General features: G+C 46.1%; 1 protein-coding gene across 3 annotated transcripts; it reads left to right on the forward strand.

The window, feature by feature from the left end:
- Nucleotides 1-215: 215 nt before the first annotated feature.
- On the forward strand, nucleotides 216-24,038 carry BSPRY (B-box and SPRY domain containing). 3 transcript variants are annotated; one of them, XM_025282263.3, is made up of 6 exons: nucleotides 216-484; nucleotides 4,138-4,236; nucleotides 12,450-12,710; nucleotides 14,073-14,095; nucleotides 21,726-21,850; nucleotides 23,359-24,038. In XM_025282263.3, the coding sequence occupies exons 1-6, from the start codon at nucleotides 278-280 to the stop codon at nucleotides 23,883-23,885; spliced, it is 1,242 nt and encodes a 413-aa protein (XP_025138048.3). In that variant the 5' UTR covers nucleotides 216-277; the 3' UTR covers nucleotides 23,886-24,038. The 3 variants fall into 3 exon arrangements, with proteins under 3 accessions (XP_025138048.3, XP_025138047.3, XP_006061300.3); XM_025282262.3 differs by having other exon boundaries at nucleotides 219-484; nucleotides 14,070-14,095; XM_006061238.4 differs by having other exon boundaries at nucleotides 223-484; nucleotides 12,480-12,710; nucleotides 14,070-14,095.
- The last annotated feature ends 970 nt before the right edge of the window (nucleotides 24,039-25,008 follow it).

Raw genomic sequence — 25,008 nt, forward strand, 5'->3', positions numbered from 1 at the left:
TTAATGTGTTTTATGTTTATTACAAAACAAACACGCGATAAAACACGATTCAGTAAAACATAAAGAAGATTGTTAAAGCGGGCGGGATCTGGTCCGGGTTGGGGCGGGGTGTGGGGCGGGCGCCCACCCGGCAACGGGAGCGGGGTGGGAGGAAGCGGCGCGGCCTGGGCGCGCCGGGTGCGCCGGGCGCTCTGCGGGGCCCGGGGGGCGGAGCCAGGGAAGCCCCGCCCAGCCGCCACCTGCGACAGGTGGAGCGCTCGGCACCCGGCGCTCGGCCATGTCCGCGGAGGGCGCTGGGCAGGGGCCGGGGCCGGGGCCGGAGCCGGGGTCCGAGCCAGGGCCGCTCTGCCCCGAACACGGCCAGGCTCTCAACTGGTTCTGCTGTTCCGAGCGACGGCTCGTGTGCGCCGCCTGCACGGGGCTGGGCGGCCGCTGCCGGGGGCACCGCATCCGCCGGGCCGAGAAGCGCGCGGAAGAGCTGCGGGTGAGCGGGCGTGGGCGCCGGCAGGCGGCGGGCTCCGGAAGAAGGGGGCGCCGTGTGGGGGGAGGCGCTGAGCCCCGGCAGGCGCCCGGCAGCGGGTCGGGGAGTCGTGGCTCCGCGAGAGGCACCGGCTGTAAAGCGAGGCGGTTGAGGGTGTGGCTTCTGGAGTCCAGCTGACCCGAGTTCGAGTCCCACCTCCATCAGGTCCTCCCTGTGAGTCTTGTAATCTCTGAGCCTCAGTGTCCTCATTTATAGTTTGGAGGCATTTGTTAAACGTGTTGCTCGGTGGGGCTGCCTTTGGGCAGTGAAGGGCTCCGCTGCTCTAGGTGCCCGGGACAAGGCGTTCCCCGGCCACCGCCCCTTTGGAAACTTGATAAAACTCGGTCTCTCCTTGTTTCCTAGCCCCTCGACTTAAAGCTCCTCCCCTCATCCTCCCTTCAGCCTTCCTGGTGAGGTGACTTCTCTTCCCTTTCAGGATTGGCCTGGACTGTACTTGAAGCCGGTTTCACTTAGGTAAACGGAGGGGGCGGGGAGGATGTCAGGAGGTTCCTACTGGAACCCTTCACTTAGGCTTTCTTTCTCACCTCCGCCTCCAGCTTGGCTTCCTGCCACCAACCTCCCCTGAGCTGCTGAGATTGGAGAGTCAAGTCACCATGGGGCTTACTATCTCCTTCCACCCCACCTTTGGTCCCTGGGGGTTTCTTTGCAATTTGATTAACCTGCTTGATTCTCCCAACCTCTCCCTGGAGGTCTGCGCAGCTGTGATGCCTGAGGACTCAGACTGGACTGTTACACACACACCTGACAGGGTGCTGGGCAGAGGGATTCAGTTATCCAACAGCACTTGAAAAGCTCCTGGTGGGTAACAAGTAGGACCACCAAGTTGGTGATGATGAAAATAAGCTTGGATAATGTGGTATAGTGAACTGGCACGATGGATAGAAACTTTGCAAGTTCCAAAGCGCTTAAATAGCCATCATCTCATCCCATCCAGACCTTTGAAGGTTTGGTCCTACCTATCTTTAATAGATGAGGGAGCTAGCTGAAGCCCAGAACAGGGGAATAACTTTCTCAGGGTTCCAAATGTTCAGGGGCTGGACCAGAGGAGTCGTTGACTAGGCCAGAGAAAAACCACCTCTTTGCGTCAGTGGTTGGAGGGAGGAAGTGATGCTAATGGGAGTGAGAACTTAATAAGACCTTTTTTAAAAAGTTGCCATCAGGGCTGAATCTGAGTGGTAGAAGGGGTTGAAGCCTGGACCAGAGGAGCAAGCCTGCTATTTGCTTTGGAATGGACTCTGCGCGGGGCAGGGGGCTTTCCCTGAGCCCTCCAAAGGCCCCTAGCATATTCATCTTATTTGCCTGGAGGGCATGTGTCTTGCCTTCTCTCCTTCCAATTTTTAAAAAAAAATTATTTTTAGCTGTGCTGGGTCTTTGTTGCTGCCCAGGTTTTTCTCTGTTGGTGGCAAGTGGGGGCTATTCTCTAGTTGTGGTGTGTGGGCCTCTCATGGCAGTGGCCGCCTCTGTTGCAAAGCACAGGCTTCAGGGCACATGGGCTCAGTAGTTGTGGCTTCTGGGCTCCAGAGCACAGGCTCAATGGCTGTGGCACACAGGCTTAGCTGCTCCGAGGCATGCAGGATCCTCTCGGACCAGGGATCAAACCGGAGTCTCTTGCACGGGCAGGCAGACTCTTCACCACTGAGCCACAGGGGAAGCCCCCTGCCTCCAATTTTGAGTAAACTGTGGGTTCTTTGCAGACTTTCCTGTCCCACTGGCCAATCAAAGAAATTTTGCCCCAGGGCAAGATTGTTACTAAACTGGACAAAAACAAGGCCAGCTCAGCAACCTCTCTGTTACCTTCTGGATACCTGCCCTGTAGCTTTTCAGAAGCTAGTCTCACTTCCCTCAGTCCTGTGGTGTGTGGTGGCCACAGCTTTCTTCCAGTCAAATCATTTCTTTAACTTGGTGTTTGGGCCAGTGAAGTGTAAGACTGAGTCCTGGTTGTGGAGGGAAGGATTTACAAGGACTGCCTGGAAAAGACAGTTGAGTGGCCCTTGGCAGATGGAACTGGGGCAAAGCTCTTAGGGGAAATGGTGGCAGAGCTGCTGCTTGGAAGTGCTCCAGCTGTTACCTGGAGAAGTGGAGTGGCAAAGCTGGGACCTGGCTGTCTCCACAGGCAAGTCACTTCTCTGTGGGCCTCCGTGTCTTCATTTCTAAAACTCTCTCCTGGTCTCAGGGCCAATGCTCACAGCTTTGGGAGCAGTGAACTGCTGAAGCTCTTGTGGCCAAGGAAGTGGGTGTTCATTCATTCAACAAATACTGAATATTTATTCAGGGCCTTCTATGTATAGAAACTCTCTTCTAGGTAGTAGGACATAGAGAACAAGTTAAAGTCATGATGCTTATGTTCCTGTAGGGGACAACAGCTACCAAAGAAGTAAACAGACTCATGATATACAGTCAGGGAGTGATAAGTGCAAGGGAGAAAAAAAAGTAATGATATGAGGTGTGCGATGGTCAGGGAAGGCTTAAGGCTCCTTGGAGTCGAGGAACAAGACATAAATGGGAGACAGAAGGAGCAACAGGTGCAAAGGCACTGAGGTCGGGACAGGTTTAGTGTATTTATGGAACAGTAAGAAGGCCAGAGTAGGAGAAGAAATGGCAATCCACTCCAGTACTCTTGCCTTGAAAATCCCATGGACGGAGGAGCTTGGTGCAGGCTACTGTCCACAGGGTCGCAAAGAGTCGGGCACGACTGAGCGACTTCACTTCACTTCACTTTAAGAAGGCCGGACTAGTAGGAGGACATTGGACAGAAAGGCAGAGTCCCATCAGGTAGGGCCTTGTTGGTTACAGTCTCACTGTGGGTGCATTGGAAAGCCATGAGAGGGTTTTGAGCTGGGATGTGACTTGATCTGATTTCCTTACCAAAGGTGGCAATGGCTAACGAGGAAGCTGGGGAGGTGGTCAAGAATAAAGGCCCTGTTAGGAGACTCTATCAGCAGTTCCTGTGGGAGATCATGGTGATCTGGGTTGAACAGCAGAAGTAAAGGTGACCGTAAGTGGCCAGAAGAGAGAGAGAGAGACTTCAGAGAAGAGGCTGGTAGGACTCACTGATGGATTAGATGTGGGGTTGGAGAGTAACTCCTGGAGTTTTGGTCTGGGTAGCAAGATTGATGCTTGGAAGTACTGTTAATGAATGGGGATTCCTTGGGGAAGAGCAGCTTAGGAAGCCATGTTTTTGTGCTCAGTTGCAGGTGTGGACAGTTAGGGGGCTGGATATGAAGGAAGAGTGAGTGTATGTAAGAAAGTGCTTATGATGGGCCATGGGATTTGAGGATCAAGAGGGAAGCAAGGCCACAAAAAGGGATGATGGACAGTGAAAAGTGCTAAGACTAATGTACTGGTGACTCCATCTAAGCTGAAGGATTGTTGGAATGGAGATTCTAGAGTGTGTGATCTAGGATGGAGAGTGGTGGGGAGGATGTGGGATCCTTGAAGATTTTGGAAGTGGCATAGTTTTCAATAATGATGAGTTCCGAGATACGACCATGGGAATAGGTGGCTGAGGTGGGGTAAAAGGGAAAAAAAAAATCACTGGAATGGAGAGAATGGACCAACTGTGGATCCAAATACCATGGATGTCATCTGTGTTGCAGAACAAGATTGTGGACCAGTGTGAGAGGCTGCAGTTACAGAGTGCTACCATCACCAAATATGTGGCTGACGTCCTGCCAGGGAAGAACCAGAGAGCAGTGGTAGGTAATTTTCCCCCTTCCCCCTCTCCTCTGGCCCGCCTCCTAGGATAAGCTCTCAGCCTTAGGGGCTTGAACCAGTCTAGAGTTCCTTCCCAACCTCCCAGACCCATTGTGCTACTGACAAAGCTGGATGCTCAGGAAGGATGGTTTCCTCTTTCTTGGTTTTACGTCTGGGCAGAGTGGGTTGTTCCTAGAATGCATTTGATGCAAAGACTGATTTAAAAATAACTTTCTTCAGGTAAAAGATCAGATGAGTCTTCTATCATTTTAATTATTTTGTGCTCAGCCCCAGTATTATAAAATAACCAATGGCTTTTACATTGCACATTCTTTATGACAGTCTTAGGCAGTAGGTGGTAGTAACATCTCTGTTTACAGACGGAGAAATGGGTCCCGAAGAGGTTAACTGACTCACAGAGTCAGTTCTATAAGCTGGATCGTTTGACTCCCAGGTGATCCCTCTGCAGCACCTCACTAGTGCATGCCTGCCAAGTCGTGTCCAACTCGATGGACTGTAGCCCACCATGGTTCCTTTATCCATAAGACTCTCCAGGAAAGAATACTGGAGTGGATTGCCATGCCCCCCTCCAAGAGATCTTTCTGACCCAGGGATCGAACCTGTGTCTCTTGCATGTCCTGCATTGGCAGGTAAGTCCTTTACCTCTAGTGCCACCTGGGAGGCCCACAGCGCCTCACTGCCCACCCTTTATTCAGTTGACGCATTGCCGCTGCTGCCTCTTAGTCTCAAGTGTGCCCTTCAAGGGCAGGGGCTATGAGTTTCTTCCTGCACACCCCTGCCCTCCTTCCCCTAAAGTACATGGAGCAGACGTGGCACTATTTTAGTCAAAAAATAAATGATTTTGATCGCAAGGAATAGAGTCCAGTTGAACTACTGATAGCATAAGCAAAACAGAATTTCTTGGATTTTAGATACACGAGTCTTTCAGAACCTAAAGGGGATGAGAAGCAGGAACAAACAAGCCGCTAGAAGTCCAGGCAGCTCTTCTCTGTCCATCTCTGCTTCTCTTTGCATGATGTTTTCTCTTTTTCTTGTCTTAACTGCACTGGCTAGGACCTCAGCGCAGTGTCAAATAGAAGCTTTCATAGCAGGTGCTGATGTTGAGGGGAATACTTACAACATTTTTGCCATTTATTTGATTATTTAACAGACCTGTGTAAGCACCTGCCACACACCAAGCACAATTAGTCTATGTGCTAGACGTTCCACAGTGAACAAAACAGGAAAATTCTTGTTTTCATGAAGCCTACATTCCAGTCAGGGGAGGGTGTGTGTGTGTGTGCGTGTGTGTGCATATTTAGTCATGTCTGACTCTTTGTGACCCTGTGGACTGTAGCCTGCTAGGTTCCTTTGTCCGTGGAATTTTCTAGGCAAGAATACTGGAATAGGTTGCCACTACCTACTCCAGAGGATCTTCCCGACCCAAGGACTGAACTCCTGCACTGGAAGGCAGGTTCTTTACCAGCTGAGCCACCAGTGGAGAGGGCTAATAACAAATAAAATATATGCTATGTCAAAAGGTGATAACCTCTATGGAGAAATAGAACGCAGGAAGGGGGTGGGTCATGTTGAGGATGGGGTTGTAATTACATATGCTGTGATCAGGAATCGCCTCATTAAGGAGATTGATATTTGTACAAAATTTCCAAGAGGTAAGAGAATGGACTGTATATCCTGGCTAAGAGTGTTCCAAAAAGAGAAAAGGCAAGTGCAAAAACCCTGAGTGGGAGCGTACCTGACATGTTGGAGCAGAGTAAACAAGAAGACAAAAGAGATGAAGTCAGAGAGCAGTGCATGGAGCTAGGTAGAATCCTCACAGGTCACACAGAGACTTTGCTTTTTATCTGGGGAAGGCAGGAAGTTATCAGAAGTAAGACGATATGACTTAAGATTTAAAAGGAGTGGCTGCTGTGTTGAGAAGTGACCATAGGCAGCAAAGGTAAAAACAGGGAGACTGGTGAGGAAGTGTTGCATTAATCCAGGTGAGAGTTGAGAGGGGTTTGGACCTGAGAGAGTTGTGGTAGGAATGGTGAAATGCAGCATGTATTAATACATACTTTCTGAGGGAAGAAAGAGCAGGATTTGCAGATGGATTGGATGTAGGCTTTGTGAGAGAAAGGGAGGAGGGATCAGGTTAACTTTTTTTTTGATGTGAGCAACTGGAGGGATGGAGCAGCCATTTACTGAGGTGGGGAAGGATTGCGTGTAGGGTGATGGTTGGAGGAGACTAGAGTTCAGTTTTGTACGTGTTGAGTTGGAGATGACTATTAGGGATTCAAGTTAAGATGTTGAGTAGATGGCTGGGTACACAAGTTAGGAGAGGGCTGGGCCAGAGACATAAATGTATCAGTGTATAAGTGAGGGTGGGGCTTCCAGTGTAGCTCAGTTGGTAAAGAATCTGCCTGCAATGCTGGAGACCTGGTTCAATTCCTGGGTGGGGAAGATCCCCTGGAGAAGAAAATGGCAACCCACTCCAGTATTCTTGCCTGGAGAATCCCATGGACGGAGGAGCCTGGCGGGCTGCAGTCCATGGGGTCGCCAAGAGTCGGACACGACTTAGTGCACTGTCTTTTTTTTTTTTTTAAATAAGTGAGAGTATAAAGTGAAAGTCATGGGAAATGATGAGATCACTAAGTGAGTAAAATACAGATAGAAAAGAGCAGGGGTCTAAGGACTGAGCCCTAGAGCACTCTGACATCTAACCATTGAGTAGACGTCTGAGCCACCGGGGATTGAGTAGATAGGAACAAGCAAAGTAGACCAAGAAGGAAGCAATCGGTAAATAGGAATAAAACAGTTAATAAGAGTGTTGTGTCCCACAATAGGTTTCAAGGAGGTGGGTTCAGATTTTGCAGAGAGATCAAGTCAGGGGAGACATGAGAATGGACTCTTCAGTAACATGCTCCTCGGAGATCCTGACAAGAGGAGTTTGGTAGAGTATTGTGGTAAAAGTGTGATCAGAGTGAATTTCAGAGAGAGTAGAAAAAGAGCAGTTTGAGATAGTTGGCACAGATGACTCTTGAGAAATTTTGCTGTAGAAGGAAGCTGAGAAATGGGATGATAGTGGAGGGGGATATGCCATCAAGAGATGGATATGCTATCAACAAGCAAGCAAATGTTTGTTGCTTGGTTTTTAAGATGCGGGAAATGACTCTGTGTGTGTATGCTGATGGGAATTGCCCAGTAGAGAGGGGAAAATTAATGATGCAGGAAAAGGGGACAATTGGTTTAGCAGAGGGGGTGGGAGCTAGTAAATAAGTGGAAGTATTGGCCATAGGTAAAAGTACAGGCAGTTTATCCACAGAAATAGGGAAGACAGAGTGTATGAGCACAGGAGCAGGTAGATGGGTAGGTGATGTGCAGAGCTTGTTGCAGTTCTCTTCTGAGAGCTTCTGATTGCTTCTCTTTTCCCTTCTGATTGCATCTATTTTCCATTATTATTTCCTCTTTATGATTTTTTTCCTTCTGAATTTTTTTGGGGATTTACTCTGTAGTTTGTTAACTTCCCGAGTTGAACACAGCATATTGATTTTAGTCTTTTTTCATTTTCAAAGTGAGCATTTAAGCTATATATTTCCTTCTAGGTATTGATAGAGGGATATCCCACAATTTTGATGTAGTATTTTCAGTTTCATTCAGTTATAAGTATTTTTAAATCTTTACTATGACTTTTTTCTTGTGCTATGAGTTATTAGATTTTTAATTATTTTATTATTAATTATTTATACTTTAAAATGTTCAAATATATGTTTTTACCTTTTACATTAGTATCAGTATCTTAGTTCCCAGACTAGGGATCAAATTTGTGCCCCCTGCATTGGCATCTCAGAGCTTTAGCCACCAGACCTCCAGGGAAGTCCATAATTAAGCTTATTAATAAGTTCAGATCTTCTCTATATTTACTATTTTTTTGATTGCCAGATTTTTTTGATTACTGGCAAAGGGCATTTACATTTTCACACTATGCTGTGAATTTGCCTATTTTTCCTTATAATTTTGTCAATTCTTTTTATATTCTTGGTACTATTTATTAAGTGTATATATTTAAATTTGTTATATATTCCTGGTAAAACATCCCTTTTGTCACTTTTCAGTGACAGTACTCTTGCCTGGAAAATCCCATGGACAGAGGAGCCTGGTAGGCTGCAGTCCATGGGGTCGCTAAGAGTCGGACACGACTGAGCGACTTCACTTTCACTTTACACTTTCATGCATTGGAGAAGGAAATGGCAACCCACTCCAGTGTTCTTGCCTGGAGAATCCCAGGGACAGGGGAGCCCGGTGGGCTGCCGTCTCTGGAGTTGCACAGAGTTGGACACGACTGAAGTGACTTAGAAGCAGTAGCAGTGACATTTTATGAACAGGACTCCTTTTTGCCTTCAAGACTATTTTGTCTTTTACTCATTACTAGACCAACAAGTGTTTTCTGGATATATCAGTTTCTTTTCTTTTACTTTCAACTTCTTATGTTGTTTCAGGTGTGTTTTAGAAACTGGATTTTGTTTCCTTTTTTAAAAAGTCTAGGGCTTCCCTGGAGAAGGCAATGGCACCCCACTCCAGTACTCTTGCCTGGAAAGTCCCATGGACGGAGGCGCCTGGTAGGCTGCAGTCCATGGGGTCGCTAAGTCGGACACAACTGAGTGACTTCACTTTTACTTTTCGCTTTCATGCATTGGAGAAGGAAACGCAACCCACTCCAGTGTTCTTGCCTGGAGAATCCCAGGGATAGGGGAACCTGGTGGGCTGCCGTCTGTGGGGTCACACAGAGTCGGACACGACTGAAGTGACTTAGCAACAACAACAAGGGCTTCCCTGGTGGCTCAGTGGTAAAGAATTCTGCCTGTCAGTGCAGGAGACACAGGTTTGATCCCTTATCTGGGGAGATCCCACATGCCATGGGGCAATTAATCACCTGCGCTACACCTATTGCGCCTGTGCTCTAGAGCCCAGGAACTGCAACTATTGAGCCCATGCGCCACAGTTACTGAAGCCTGCGCCCCTAGAGCCCATGCTCTGCAGTGAAGGAAGCCCCTGCAATGAGAAGCGTGAACTGCACAGTGAGCCCTGCCTGCAGCATTGAGAGAAAAGCCCGCACAGCAACAAAGATGCAGCACAGTCATAAATAAATAAATAACATTTTAAAGAAAGGTTAAAAAAATACTTATAAAAAAAGTCCAACCTGATAATCCCTGCCTTTTAACTAGCGAGTTCAATCAGTTTATTGCTATTGAGATTACAGACATACTTAGATTTAGGGCTGTCATTTTATGTTTTCTGTGTATGCTTAGTCGTGTCTGACTCTTTGTGACCCGATGGACTGTAGCCTGCCAGGTTCCTCTGTCCATGGGATTCCCCAGGCAAGAATACTGGAGTTGGTTTCCATTTCCTACTCTGGGGATCTTCCTGACCCAGGGATCGAACCCACGTCTTTTGCATCTCCTGCATTGGCAGGTGGAGGTTACCACTAGCCACCTGGGAAGCCTGTTTTCTATGTAGTCCACTTTTACAATTTTTTTAAATTAATTTTTACTGGAGTATAGTTGATTTACAATGTTGTGTTAGTTTCTGCTATACAGCTAAGTGAATCAGTTGTACATATACATAAATCCACTCTTTTTAGATTCCATTCCCATACAGGTCATTATAGAGGACTGAGCAGAGTTCTCTGTGCTGTAGAGTAGGTTCTGATAGTTATCTGCTGTGTATACAGCAGTGTGTCTGTGTCAATCCCAGCCTCCCAGTTTATCCTTCCTCTGCTGTAGTCCACTTTTTCTGTGCTTTTTTCCCTTCCTTTCCTCCCTTCTTTTGAGTTAATCAACCCCTCCTCCCTTCTTTTTCCCTGTGCTAGCTTGAAAGTTGTATATTCTATTTATGGTCTCTTTTTGGTCCCCTTAAGAATTTTTTAATTAATTAGAAAAATTTTTTTTTTTTTTTTTTTTTACTATGCTGGGACTTTGTTGCTGCACACAGGTTTTCTCTAGTTGCTGTGTGCAGGGTTCATTTTAAAGCATATCTTTTAATAATTCCTATTCGTAAAAAGTTTTCCCTTTTTTTTTTTTTTAATCAGAGAGGTCTTTATTGTACTTTTGTTTTTGTGTGATGGTTTACATGAGTATACAATTCTAAAGTAAATCACAAGCCCCATTCAGAGCAGCCAGTTGAGTCCTCAGCTTTTGATTACGCTGGTCTTCAGTTTCCTTTCTACTTTTGGACTCCAAGGGATTTCCTTTTCTAAGCTGCCAGAAGTAGCTTCACTTTAAAAGGATGCTTTGGTCTATTTTTCCAGCATTTCAGTGTTTTGGTCTGTGTGTGTGTGTTAATCACCCAGTCATGTCTGACTCTTTTCAACCCTGTGGACTGTAGCCCACCAGGCTTCTCTGTCCATGGGAGTCTCCAGGCAAGATTGAATACTGGAGTGGGTTGCCATGCCCTCCTCTGGGGATCTTCCCAAGCCAGGGACCAAACCCAGGTTTCCCACATTGCAGGTTCTTTACCGTCTGAACCACCAGGGAAGCCCGTGTTTTGGTCTAGGAGGGATTTTAGTTTCTTCAGGCATATCTTTGGAAAGCAAATTTTTTCCCCCCCTGGGAATGACTCAAGAAGCATGTTGAAATTGACTGCAGCCTTCTTGTCAGGGAATATCTAGTGCATCTTGGGTCTGTTCTTAATCCTGTTCATACAGTACAAACGGGACTGCAGAGACCCACCCATGGGAAAGGCATTGAGGTGGGCTAGAGAGAGGAGCAAGAGCTAATGATACTAAATATGTATGTGCCAGGCTTTGTTCTTCTTATATATATTGTCTCACTTGACCCTCAAAGTAGCCTTATGAGGTTGGTACTATTAGTATCTTCATTTGATAGATTAGAAAACTGAGGCCCAGGGAAGATAAGGAGCAACGTTCCATAGTTAGTAAATAGAACAGCTAATATTTAAACCTAGGTGCTGTCTCTACAGCCTAATTTCCTAACCACTGTGTTATGTTGCCTCCAAAGGACACTGGACTTGGAATCTGAACCCCTGGGTTCACTCAGCCATTCACTCAGGCCACCTCTCTTCTCCTTGGGGCACATTGTGGGTCTCAGTCTATTCTGAAAAACAGGCCTAACTGTCCCCTGCATTGTACAAGGCAGGTCTTTAGGGGCAGGAAATAAGGAGAGCCACTGATGAGCCCCAACTTTCTGGCATGAGGGAAATAGTTTAACCCTCAGTTGTCTGGCAAGAGTGCAGGAGCTTCAGACAACAGTGCCATTGGGGAGGATGGGTTATCAGGTGGCATTGATGGAGGGGAAGAGTGTTGGACTGAGAGTCGGGAGAACTGGGTTTTAGCCCCTGCTTTGCTACTGACTTGGCATGTGAGCACCACCAAGAGATTTTTGACTTAAGTTGGAAAGAACTTTTCCTGTCAGTCATTCAGTAAATATTTGAGCACCTGGTCCTTTCCAGGCACTGTGCTATTTGCTAGGGGACACATGCTAAATTCATTGACTTAGAATTTATTTCAGCCCTCTTGTGTGGCAGATTAAGAATTCTACCATGGAAGCAATTGGAATGGACGGATTTGGGAAGTAATGAGCTTTTTGTCCTCAGACATGGTCCAAATAGATGCTTCCCTCATAGCTCAATTGATAAAAAATCTGCCTGCAGTGCAGGAGACCTGGGTTTGATTCCTGGGTGGGAAAGATCCCCTGGAGAAGGAAATGGCAACCCACTCCAGTATTCTTAACTGGAGAATCCCATGGACAAAGGAGCCTAGGAATCCATGGCTTTGCAAGAGTTGGACATGACTTAGCGACTAAACCACCACCATGGTCCAAATAGGAACTGGACTACTGTTTGTGTGCATTCTGTTGATGATAGACTTTTTAGGCCTTTCTGCTCTGTATTTCTATGATTCTCTGACCTGGTCTCTTGAACTTGGGGATCCTAACTGTGAAATAAGCAAGCAATTCCAGCTGGATCTTTGAGTCCTGCCCAGCACTTACATTCTGTCATCTTAGCTCCATGAGTTGTGGCCTGGATGTCTGGATCTCAGCATTCTTTTCCCTGAACCACATTTGGGAAAATCTTAGGGCTTGGGTGTTTTAAGCACTATTACTACCCTTACTGTACCCATGTCAGACATGGCTAATCAATCTCAGCACTTCTTCTGGCTGACCCCCAACCCTCCTAATCTTGCCTGAGGCTATGCCAGGACCCAACTCCTTGTTTAATTCCGGGTCAGAGCACGGCCAGCGCAGCTCGGGAACTGGTCATCCAGCGGCTGGGTCTGGTGAGGAGTTTGTGCGAGAGCGAGGAGCAGAGGTTGCTGGAACAGGTGCATGGCGAAGAGGAGCGGGCCCACCAGAGTATCCTGACGCAGCGAGTACACTGGGCTGAGGCGCTGAAGAAGCTGGACACCATCCGCGGCAGCCTGGTGGACATGCTCACTCATCTGGATGACCTCCAGTTGATTGTAAGTTAGGCGGGTGTGAGGACACCACAAGTTGACCAGATTCCGCCAAAGTCTGAAAATGAGAGTGTTTTATTGGTAGGAGGTGGGTGGAAAATGATAATTTGGAACCAGGATGAGACAGGACAATATTACTCTATGGGGATTTTTTTTTTTTCAACTGGTAACTGTTCTTTCAGTAGTTAGCAAATATTTACTAAGAGCCTAATGTATGCTAAACATTGTGTTATCTATGTGTGTTGTTAGTCGCTCAGCTGTGTCTGATTCTATGCAACCCTATGGACTGTAGCCCACCAGGCTCCTTTGTCCATGGAATTCTCCAGGCAAGAATACAGGAGTTGGTTGCCATTTCCTTCTTCAGGGGATCTTCCTAACCCAGGGATCAAACCCGGGTCTCCTGCATTGCAGGAGGGCTCTACCATTTGAGCCATCTGGAAAGCCCTAAGAGTGGAGGTACAGGATATGGCTGTCAGCAACTCACAGCCTTGTAGAAGAGGCGAATATATAAACTGATAATTAAGACACGGAGGGATATGTGCTATGGTAGGGGGCATTGCTGGGAGCTGGGGCCCCTGCAGTCCTGGCTTGAGGGGGGTGGTAGTCAGGGAAGCCTTCCTGAATGAAGCGACTTAAAAGCTGATGTCTCAAAGACAAGAGTCATAGCTTTGTAAAAGGAAGTGGGGAGAGGGAGAGAGTCCAGAAGCTTGCAGAGAGAACACTGCACTGACAAGAGGTCCGCTGCAAATACAGAGCTCATCCTCACTCCCACCACCCGGAAATCACAATCTAATATGTTGGTTCATATTCTTTCAGTGTATTTTATATAGACATGCTGGTACCTGCAGTTTTAAGGTGACAGTGTGACATCTCAGTAGATGCGCCAAGCAGAGAAATGAGAATGTGGAACAACATTGTTGTGTTCAAGTTGCCCCTCTTGTGCAGTCATGGTTTCTGCGACTGTCCCAGATCGCGCATTCATTTTGTCACACAGCTTTCATGTGCCGAGCACATTCTGTCCCAAACGCTGGGAGGGCCACAACAGAAAATTCAACGAGTCCCATCCATTGAGCTGATGGGTGATGAAATGCTGGGTAAATAGGTGATTGTCCGGAAGTGTAGTCTGAGGGAAACCTAGGTTGCCACGGGGCTCAGGGCACAGAGGGATTCATTTTGAGTGCATGATGGGAGAGGTCTGTGAAGAAGGACCCATAAAACTTGTGCAGGGTCCTAAAGAAGGAGTGGATGTTTTTATTCTAGAATTTCTCTCCACGTGGAGCCCTCCATGCGAGTTAATTATAGTCAAGTCTTGACGACCTGCTGGGTTTCTGATGCCAAGCCTGACTTTGTTTTCTTTTCTCACAGCAGAAGGAGCAGGAGATTTTTGAGAGGTGAGTATGGCCCTGGTATTTGCTTGTGCAGTCACGGAAACCATGGCCTTTGACCTCTCTGAAGTCTACCAAGTCCATTGCTGTCAGGCCCCACTGCTCCCGGGAGGAAGCTCAGGGTGGGCAGCTGAGTGGGTTCCCTGAAGCCAGGCTTGAGGCTTGTCATGGGCTTTCTTAAACATTATCCTATTAAAAAAATGTACAGTCAACTGGCTGGGAGGGTTTCACCACCTCCATCTACAGATTAGAATGCTGAGGCTCAAAGAGGGGAAGGGACTTGCCTAAGCCCCTGAGCTGGGGCTTGGACCCACAGCTGACACCTGACCCAGTTCTGTCTTCTCTACTTCATTCCCCCTTTCTGTAATGAAAGAATCTGAAATCTAAGTCTGCGTTACCAGGAAAATTCTATTTTTATTATGCAGTAATAAAAGAATTTCACCAGGCCCTACCTGAGTTCTGAAAAGTCTTGAAAGGTTCTGAGACCCAAGAGCCGGAGGAAGTGGCCAAGACGTGATAATTTTCCAGGCAAAGAAATTAAATTCTTACCCTGTGTGTGTGAGATTTCAGAGCTCACAGACACAATGTGTGCTTGGGGAGCGCAGTCCATTCTTCTTTATTTTTATAAAGATAGCAGTATAGATATCAATAGAAACATATGTACATGGGAGAAAAATAATTTTCACCAGTAGAAAACAATTTAAAATGAAAAATGTCTCTATCACTTCTTCCCAATTCTGTTTCTGAGTGGTGATCAGCTTTAACAGTTACATGTGTTGTCTTGTAGGCTTTCCCGTGTTTAGTTACAAAAGAGTGTGGGGGATTTTTCCCCTCTTAAAATTTTGTTTTGAAAACACAGATGGGATCACCTCATATTTGTTTATAACTTATCAGGCTATCTATCCTGGTACATTTAGATTTACTTCACTTTTTGGGAAGTCTGTGAAGTATTCCGCAGTATGGATGTTCCTAAATTTAGATTACTGTCTCCTTATGATCTTTTCCACACTTCTCCTAGTCTCTCTCTCCCTTTTTTTTTTCTTTCTTTAATTTATTTACTTGGCTGTTCTGGGTCTTAGTTGCAGCATGCAAACTTGGTTGCGGCATGTGGGATCTAGTTCCCTGACCAGGGATTGAACCTGGGCCCTCTGCATTGGGAGCTCGAAATCTTAACCACTGGACCACCAGGGAAGTCCCTCTCCTAATCTTTTTCTCTTTTATCTTCATCATCTTCCTCTAATACAGTCTGTCCTCAATATCAAGCTGATCTGATTTCTTTAAAAATTCTTTATTTTTGGTTTTGAAATATTTCATAGGTATAGAAAAGTTGCTAAAGTAGTATAATAAACTTAGAAATGCTAATTGATATGTTAGCCACATTTGCTCTCTGTTTCTGGTGTCTCTTTCTTCCTGTCTATCTAGTGTATATATACAGAAAAACTTGTTTTTTCTGATCTATTTGAGAGTTAGTTGCAGATAGCATGAGTTTTTATCTTATTACCTACTTCAAAGTGAATCTCCAAAAAACAGACATTCTCTTACATACCACAGTATAATTATTAAATTCAGGAAATCCCATGTCCACATAACGCTATTATCTAATATATATAGTCTGTATTCAAATGTTGCCAATTGTACTAAAAATGTTCTTAATAATTGTCTTTGGAATCCCAATCCCCTCCATACCCAATCCATCTGATCTCTTAATCTGTAATTTTTCCTTCACCCTTTTCCCCCCTAAACACGTTTTCAGAGTCTAGGACAGTTTTATAGAATATCCCTCAATTTGAGTTTATCTAATGTTACCTCATGATTAGGTTCAGGTTGTACATTTCAGGCAAGAGAATCTCATACGTGATGTCCTCAGTCTGTCTGTCATACCAGGGGGCACTGATGTCATTTTGTCCCATTATCAGAGATGTTACCTTTTTTAATTGAAGTATAATTGACATCTAGCATTATATTAGTTTGTTTAAATTGAAGTATAGTTGATGTATAATATATAAGTGTACAAAATACTGGCTCACAATTTTTAAAGGTTGTACTCCATTTGTAGTGTTATAAAATATTGACTATAATATTTCCTATGTTGTACAATGTAGGCTTGTTGCTTCTTTTATACATAATAGTTTGTACTTCCTAATCCCCTACCCCTATCTTCCCTCCTTCCTTCTCTCTATTCGTAACCACTAGTTCTCTACATCTGTGTTCTCTATTTCTCTATGTTTCTTTTTTTGTTATAGCCATTAGTTTGTTGTATTTTTTTAGATTCCACATATAAGTGGTATACAGTATTTTTCTTTCTCTAGCTGACTTACTTCGCTTGGCAGAATTCCCTCCAAATCCACTCATATTGTTGCAGATGGCAAAACTTCTTTCTTTTTTACACTGAGTAATATTGCGTTGAATATATATGTATATATATACATCTTTATCCATTCATCTGTCGATGGACATTTAGGTATCTTATATATCTTGGCAGTTATATGTAATGCCGCTGTGAACATTGGAGTGCATGTGTCTTTTTGAATTATGTTTTTTTTTGTGTGTGTGTATGTATGTATATGGGGCTTCCCTTATAGCTCAGCTGGTAAAGAATCTGCACGTAATGCAGGAGACCTGGGTTCGATCCTTGGGTTGGGAAGATCCCTTGGAGAAGAGAACGGCTACCCATTCCAGTATTCTGGCCTGGAGAAGCTTACATACCTTGGCAGTTATAAATAATGCCACTGTGAACATCGGGGTGCATGTGTCTTTTAGGGTGTGTGTATGTATGTATAGACCCGGTAATACAGTTGCTGGGTCATATAGTAGTACTGTTTTCAGTTGGTTTTTTTTTTTCTTTTTGAGAAACCTCCATATTCCACAGTGGCTGTACCAGTTTACACTCCCACTACAGTATATGAGAATCTGTTTTCCCCACATCCTCACCATTTGTTATTTGTGTTCTTTTTGATGACAGTCATTCTGACCGCTGGGAGTGATAGCTTACTGTGGTCCTGGCTAGCATTTCCCCGACGATTAGTGACGCTGAGCATTTTTTCAGGTGCCTGTTGGCTATCTGTATGTCCTCTTTGGAAAAATGTGTATTCAGGTCTTCTGCCCATTTTTGTCTTTGTTTATTCTCTGGGAGGACAGGGTTTGGCTGCACCATGTGGCTTGCGGGATCTTAGTTCCCCCACCAGGGATTGAATCCCAGTCCCCTGCAGTGGAAGTGTGGAATAACCACTGCACTTCCAGGGAATTCCCTTTCTCCCCATTTTTAATTGAGTTTTTGTTTTTTCAATGTTGAGTTGTTTACATATTTGGCTATTAACCCCTTACTGGTCATATAATCTGCAAGTATTTTCTCCCAATTAGGTTGTCCTTTCATTTTGTTGATAGTTTCCTTTGCTGTGCAAAAGCTTTTAAGTTTAATTAAGCCCCATTTGTTTTTTTGTTTTTACTTCCTTTGCTTTAGGAGACAGGTCCAAAAAAATATTGCTACATGGAACTTCTCTGAGAGTCCAGTGGTTAAGACTCCATGCTTCCAGCACAGGGTTCACAGGTTTGATCCCTTGTTGGGGAACTAATATCCCACATGCTACACAATGTGGCCAAAAAACAAACAGACAAAAAAATGCTATAATTTATGTCAAAGAGTGTTCTTATGTTTTCTTCTGGGTGTTTTTTGGTTTCTAGTCTTCCATTTAGGTCTTTAATCCATTTTGAACTTATTTTAGTATATGGTGTTAGAGAATGTTCTAATTTCATTCTTTTACATGTAGCTGTCCAGTTTTCCCAGCACCGCTATTGAAGAGACTGTATTTTCTCTGTTATATCTTCTTGCTTCCTTCATCGTAGATCATTGTTGTTGTGCGTAGTCGCTCAGTCGTGTCTGACTCTTTGCGACACCATGGACTGTAGCCTGCCAGGCACCTCTGTCCATGGGGATTCTCCAGGCAAGAATAGTGGAGTTGGTTGCCATGCCCTCCTCCAGGGGATCTTCCCAACCCAGGGATGAAACCCAGGTCTCCTGCATTGCAGGCAGATTCTTTACCATCGGAGCCTCCAGGGAAGCCCAGGGCCTTGTAGGTCAAGATAAGGTAACAATTATTTTGACTGCTATTACTATTGTTGGGAATGTGAAAAACAGTAGAGTCTTAGCAAATCATCTGATCAACCCCTTAATCAAGGGGAAAGACTGAGCCAGAGAGGGATAGATATTTGCCTAAGATCACAGCCAGTCAGCAACACTGCCAGGACTAGAACCCAAACCTCCAGATCCTCTGGTCAGTACTTCCTTCCACTGCTTAGATGTACTTGGATTTTCCAAGAATCTGATTTTGGTGAACCTCTACAGCTCAGGGCAAAGACAGGATAGAGCAGCCTGGTCCTACTCATCTTAAAACCTCCCAGAGCCCCGGATGATAACACCCACCTGGGTGGAGGGCCAGTGACACAGTGCACTGACTCAGTGCACAGAAAACAAATTTCTCATCGTAGATTAGCTGACCATAAATATGTGGGTTTATTTCTAGGCTTTCTATTCTGTTCCATTGATCCATGTGTCTGTCTCTGTCCTGATTACTGTAGCTTTGTAGTATAGTCTGAAGTCAGGGAGCATGAGTCTTCCAGCCTTGTTCTTTCTCATGATTGTTTGGCTATTTGAGGTCTTTTGTGTTTCCATACAAATTTTAAAGTTATTTGTCTAGTTCTGTGAAAAATGCCTTTGGTATTTTGATAGGGATTACACTGAATTTATAGATTGCTTTGGGTAGTATGGTAATTTTAACTATTAATTCCTCCAATCCAATAACATGGTGTATCTTTCCAACTGTTGGTATCATCTTCAATTTCTCTCATCAGTGTCTTATATTTTCTGTGTATAGGCCTTTTACCTCCTTATGTAGGTTTACTCTTAAGAATTTTATTCTTTTTATGTGATGGCAAATGGGACTATGCCCTTAATTTCTCTTTCTGATAGTTCACTGTCAAGTGTATAGAAATGTAACAGATTTCTATATGTCAATTTTGTATCCTGCAACTTTACTGAATCCATTGATGAGCTCTAGTAGTTTTCTGGTGGCATCTTTAGGGTTTTCAATGTATAGTATCATGTCATCTGCAAACAGTGACAGTTTCACTTCTCCTTTCTAATTTGGAGTCCTTTACTGTTAATTTTTTCTCTTGTCTGATTGCTGTGTCTAGGACTTTGTTTATTCATTCACTTATTTAGTATCAACATAGACTCATAGATTCTTGTTTTATTCAGTGCATTGTAATCTATTACTATTATTATTAATTTTGATCTTCAAACTGTCCCAGATTTGGCCAGTAGGAGCCCCTTCAAGCCAGATCCTGTGTCCTTCTGACAACGCTTCATCATTCTTGGAGCACTTTCTTGCTTTCTGGCACAAGAAGATATCCTAGGCACAGCTGCTGCTTTTCCTGCCCCAGCCCTGGAATCAGCTGTTTCTCCAGGGAGTCTTGGTTCCTTTTAGTGGTGAAGAGTATTTAAAAACCAAGATTTAGGCTTTAGGTGTGTTCCCTGCTACTGATGCATTGCTTCCAAGCCTTCTCAGTGGACAGCAGGCAGAGATGGGGAGTATGTGTGCACATAACTTTTTTATTCCTGAGTTTGTATCACAACTTCTAATTCCGGTCAAACACCACAGGGTTTTTCCTATGCCTTTCCGTATTCTGTCTTTATGTAGTTCTTCTTTCACAGTGAGAACCGTAGCTCCCAGCAACAGCAATATATCTATTCATTTGTTCGGTCCTACAATACACGAACAGTTGTTTGAGTTGCAAAACCCATAGTATGGTAGACAAACCCATTAGGAGAGTTCAGGGTTTGTTTGTAGTGCTTTGTGCTTCTAGACTGAGGGTGTGTACTCTCAAAGTAGAGTTGGCCCTCCGTTTCCATGGGCTCCCCACCTATAGATTCAACCAACCAAGGGTTTGAGTGTTTTTGAATCTGCAGATGGGAAACTGCAGATACAGAGAGCTGACTGCAAAGGATTTGAATGCCCCATGGATTTTAGTACCCCTGGGCGTCCTGGGACCAATCCCCCTAGGACATGGAGGGACGATTATACCATTTTCAAAGCCTGTTTGTCGGCCCCTAAGGTTGTTTCCACGTCTGTGGCTGAGCTTGGCCCTGGTCTGCCATGACAGAAGGCCATGCTGCACAGACCGGGTGTTCTGGTCCTGGCCCTGGTGCGTGCCAGCCCCATTTCATTCCCCTCATTTGGGGTCATGAGTTTTCTCTTCCATGGCATGAGGCAGCTAGACCAGCCGATTCTCTAGACTCTAGTGTCTGTAACTGGCCTCAGATTTGCTCTGATGATGACTCAGCACTGCTGACACCACCTTCTCCTCTTTCCTCCTCATCTGGTGGCTGGGACTTCTCCAGAGTCAGCCTCAGTGCCTTGAGAAGACAGCAACAGAGCCTTTCTTGTCCCAACCACAAAGAGTCTTTGTAACTAGAGCCTGCTCTCAGCTTTCCTAGGGCTCTGTTCACCTCGCTCCTCTCAAGCCAGGACAATCAGTGTCAGTCTTAAAAAAAAAAAGAGCTGGCATCCATGAGGAGATGTGCTTACCCTCTAGCCTCCTCCTCTGATTGTGGACAGAGCCACGAGATCTGGGGAGGAGAGCGTGTGTTCTCGCTTCTTTGCTGCCTGAGCTCAAAGCTACCTTCAGGATTAGAGGCAGAGGGAAGGTTCTTTCTCAGAAGCCAAATCAGAGGTCTGCTAGGCCCTAAGGTGAATCCTCACTCTGAAGGGCCTCACAGCCCTTCAGACTTCACTTCAGGTCAAGGGTAAGACAATGGTGCCTGGACCCCAGTCTGGGTTTTTTTGTTTCTGCAGAGTAGCAAGACTTAAATCCAGGTTCTTCTTTTTAGCTGAGTGCTTTCTCTGAATCTCGGTTCCTTCCTGTCCAATGAAATAACAACTGCCTCCCAAGTTAGAGCAAAGATCCTGAGATTCTACATAGAAACAGCAAGCCTAGAGCCCGGCTGCTAAATACATGACAATACTCCCCTCCTAGGCATCTTGTGTTCCCAAATCTCTTCCAGCAAAACCCAGTCCCTGCTGTGAGCTGAAAAGACGTGGCTATTGGGAGCAAAGTGCTATGATTACTTTATGGTTGGGGTGATAACCGATCGTTTCTTCTTATGTGACTCCTGAGGGGTGTTTGATTTAAGAGCAGAGGAATGGCTGTACCTTCTGACCATACCAATAGGTTTTGCTGCAGTAGATTTTGAAGGAAAGCGAGATTTTTCTCTATGCACGCTGGTGGAGAAGAAAGACCGTGGTACAAGAGGCTTAGATCCTCCTTGTAGCTTTCGTCCTCCTCCCAGCTAACTCATGAGAGACACCGGTGACTTGCTTTCCCCACAGAACACATTGACACCAAGTATTTCCTTCCCTATAAACCATGTGCCTTGCTGGAATTAAGGCTCCAAGGCATAGAGGAAATGCCCACTTTCTCTTCTGGCTCCAGCCCCTTCTCTTTGGGGGCTCCTATGTGGGCCCTGGCCATTCTTGCTGTCACCCTCATGGGAAGAGGATTTTACTTCCATCCCCCTCCTGTATTGATCCAGATGCGTTTCCAGAACCTCCCTAAATCTCTTTTTTTTTTCCTGCACAAGGACCGAGGAAGCAGAGGGCATTTTGGATCCCAAGGAGTCGGAAAAGTTAAACTTTAATGAGAAGTGCACTCGGAGTCCATTACTGACCCAACTCTGGGCAACAGCCATTCTCGGATCCCTCTCAGGTTAGGAACTGCTGGAGCCAGGCTCCTGTCTGGGTGGGCTTTGCTGCTGCGTCACACTGGGGACTGGTGTGTCTGGCATCGTAGGTTGAGCAACCAGTAATGCTGGATGCAGGCTTGTCAATGGAGCCTAAGTTCTGGACAGGGTTGGGGCAGCTGGGCCAGGTCCTCTCTGTTTCCAGACCAGCCTGCTCTGTGGTTGGGTCTGGGATAAATCCTGTTCCCAGAAATCATGTCCTCCTCATGTTCTGCCCTACTGCAACAGCTCAGTACTATTTCTTGGAAACCTAGTTTCTCTTTAAGGAGCCGCAAGAGTTACAGGTTTGGTCCCTGGGTCAGGAAGATCCCCTCAAGGAAGGCATGGCAACCCACTCCAGTATTCTTGCCTGGAGAATTCCATGGACAGAGAAGCCTGGTGAGCTACAGTCCGTAGGGTCGCAAAGAATCGGAACACGACTGAAGCAATTTGGCACATGCAATTGATGTGGCCAGTTGGAGAGCATCTGGAGCAAGAATTGAGCTTCCTGGATTAGTCTCACTCACTCGACATTGACTCAGGCCAGCGGTGGGTCTAGCCTTGTGCTGTATACTCGGGCCGCAGAAGTGGACGTGACGTGGATTCCTGCCTCTTGGAATTCCCCCACTGGGCGGGTTCTCAAAGCAGGTCTCCCCCAAACTAAATGGAAGCTTCCACACTGCCTGTTGTAGTATTTTCACAATTCACAGAAAGGCTAAGTTAAGGGATTGAATTCTTCTCAATTCTAACCCTCCCTCCCCGCACATTCTCCTTAAAATGTTAGTACAAGCTACAGCTTCTAGATTCTGGAATCCAGTGGTGCCTGATTTGCCTGCAGTCCCATTTACTTAGTTGTTGGAAACTGCATACCTGATGCTTTCAAGCTTTCAGGAACCATGTCACTAGGACAAGTCTGATCTGGATACTGCGTATGCCCAACTAGAGTGCACTACAATCAGTGAATGAAAGTTGATCAGTTGTGTTTGACTCTTTGCAACCCCATGGACTTTTACCCTGCCAGGCTCCCCTGTCCATGGAATTCTCCAGGCCAGAATACTAGAGTAGCGATTCCCTTCTCCAGGGGAATCTTCCCAACCCAGGTCTCCCGCATTGCAGGCAGATTCTTTACCATCTGAGCCACCAGGGAAGCCCAATCAGTGCCAATGCTAAATGTAGGAACAATATGCTGGGTCTTCATTTGGCCCCTGCCACTAACTTGGTATGTGACCTTGGGCAACTCGCTTCTCCTCTCTGGGCCTTATTTCTATCGCTGTTAACGCTTGGTAATTTACAGGTATCATCTCATTTGATCCTCACATCCACCCTGTGATAAGTCCTGTTCTGATCCCCACTTTTATAGATGAGAAATCTGAGGCTCAGAGAAAGTAAATGGCTTTACCTCCCAGTGAGTGGTGAGGAAGCCCTTTGCTACCTGGCAGGACCAGGTCAGGGCTGAGGGTGGGCCTTGGGCAACTCATAGAATTCTTTCTGGCAGGCACAGAGGACGTGCGTATGGATGAGAGGACGGTCAGCCCATTCTTGCAACTGTCAGATGATCGGAGGACCCTGACCTTCAATGCCAAGAAGTCCAAGGCCTGTGCAGATGGCCCAGAGCGCTTTGACCACTGGCCCAATGCCCTGGCCGACATGTCTTTCCAGGCTGGGCTGCACGCCTGGACGGTAAACGTCCAGAACAGTTGTGCGTACAAGGTGGGTGTGGCCTTAGGCCAGCTGCCCCGCAAGGGTTCTGGCAGTGACTCTCGTCTGGGCTGCAATGCCTTCTCCTGGGTCTTCTCCCGCTACGGCCAGGAGTTCTGTTTCTCACACGACGGGCAGCACGAGCCCCTGGCGCTGCTGCGTTGCCCAGCTCAGCTGGGGGTGCTGCTGGACTTGCAGGCACAGGAGCTACTGTTCTATGAGCCTGCCTCGGGGACTGTGCTCCACATCCACCATGCGTCTTTCCCTGGGCCTCTCTTCCCGGTCTTTGCTGTGGCTGACCAGACCATTTCCATTGTCCACTGACCTGCAGCTACTGGGAGGCCAGGTGTCCCTCCCCACCACCCTTTCAGGCCACGTTTCTACCCAGTGTCTTCTTCCCAAATGCTGCCCGTGCCGCATGAGCAGCTTTAGTGGGGAATATGGGTCCAATCATTAAATGCTGGTTATCTGGGGGAATCCACTACTCCCTGAGGCTTGGTTTCCCAAATCCACCATCCATCTGCTCCTCTGAGGGTGTCTCATTTGCCCCTTTATCACTGGCATCCAGCATGGTGCCTGGTGCAGAGTGAGCATGTGATAAACGTGATCAGTGAGTGGACATATGGACTGATGGATGGATGGATCGGTGGATGTATGGAGGGACAAGTGACCGGATGCATGTTGTAGGCTCTTCTGGAGAACTCCTACCCCCAGGAAACCCCGTCCTCTGGCAGAAAATCTTATGGCTGAAGCTCTTTCATTCCCTCTATTCAGTGTTTCTCCATCCTTTTCATGAAATGGCACAGAGAAAATATTTTTCTAGCACACAAGGACAACCTGGAAGGGATTTAGAACTCCTGCCAGGTTGCTGTTGGCCAGAGGACTCTGGCCTCTGTCCTCCCCCAGGTTTTACCTAGATACTCGGGAGACTCAGGGGATCCTGTCTCCAGGTAGCCTGCCTGCAACACACCCATCGGGAACACTGCCTGACTAGGCAGAGCTCCAGCCAGTGCCCACCTGTGGTCACAGGGACGAACTTCTTTCCCAACTGTAGCTGTACATGCCATCACCTAATGCCTTCTCTAATATAGTGAGACCAGGGTGAGGCCTTCAAACCAGAAAGAGTCAAGGGAATAAGAGGGCCAGCCTTAGAGAACATGTACATTATTAAAGACTTTAAAACACTGAAAAATTTATTCTGTGTTCTTTGTTGGTAATTGGCCAAATCCCCCAGGTGCCAGCTCAGATCTAGTGTTGTGTTTGCTGGGAAATAAATGTCTTCACCCCCTAACCACGTTCCCAGATACAAGCAGGAGCTCAGCACACACAGCTGAAAGGGCCTGGGACAGGGTTCTGGGCCCTGCATTGCTGAGACCATGGTCAAGTGCCTTCCTATCCTCTGAGGAGGTCACTGAGAACAGTGGTCCTCCCATTTTGTTTCACCTGC

The sequence above is a fragment of the Bubalus bubalis genome, chromosome 3 (assembly GCF_019923935.1).
Source record: "Bubalus bubalis isolate 160015118507 breed Murrah chromosome 3, NDDB_SH_1, whole genome shotgun sequence".
Taxonomy (NCBI): domain Eukaryota; kingdom Metazoa; phylum Chordata; class Mammalia; order Artiodactyla; family Bovidae; genus Bubalus; species Bubalus bubalis.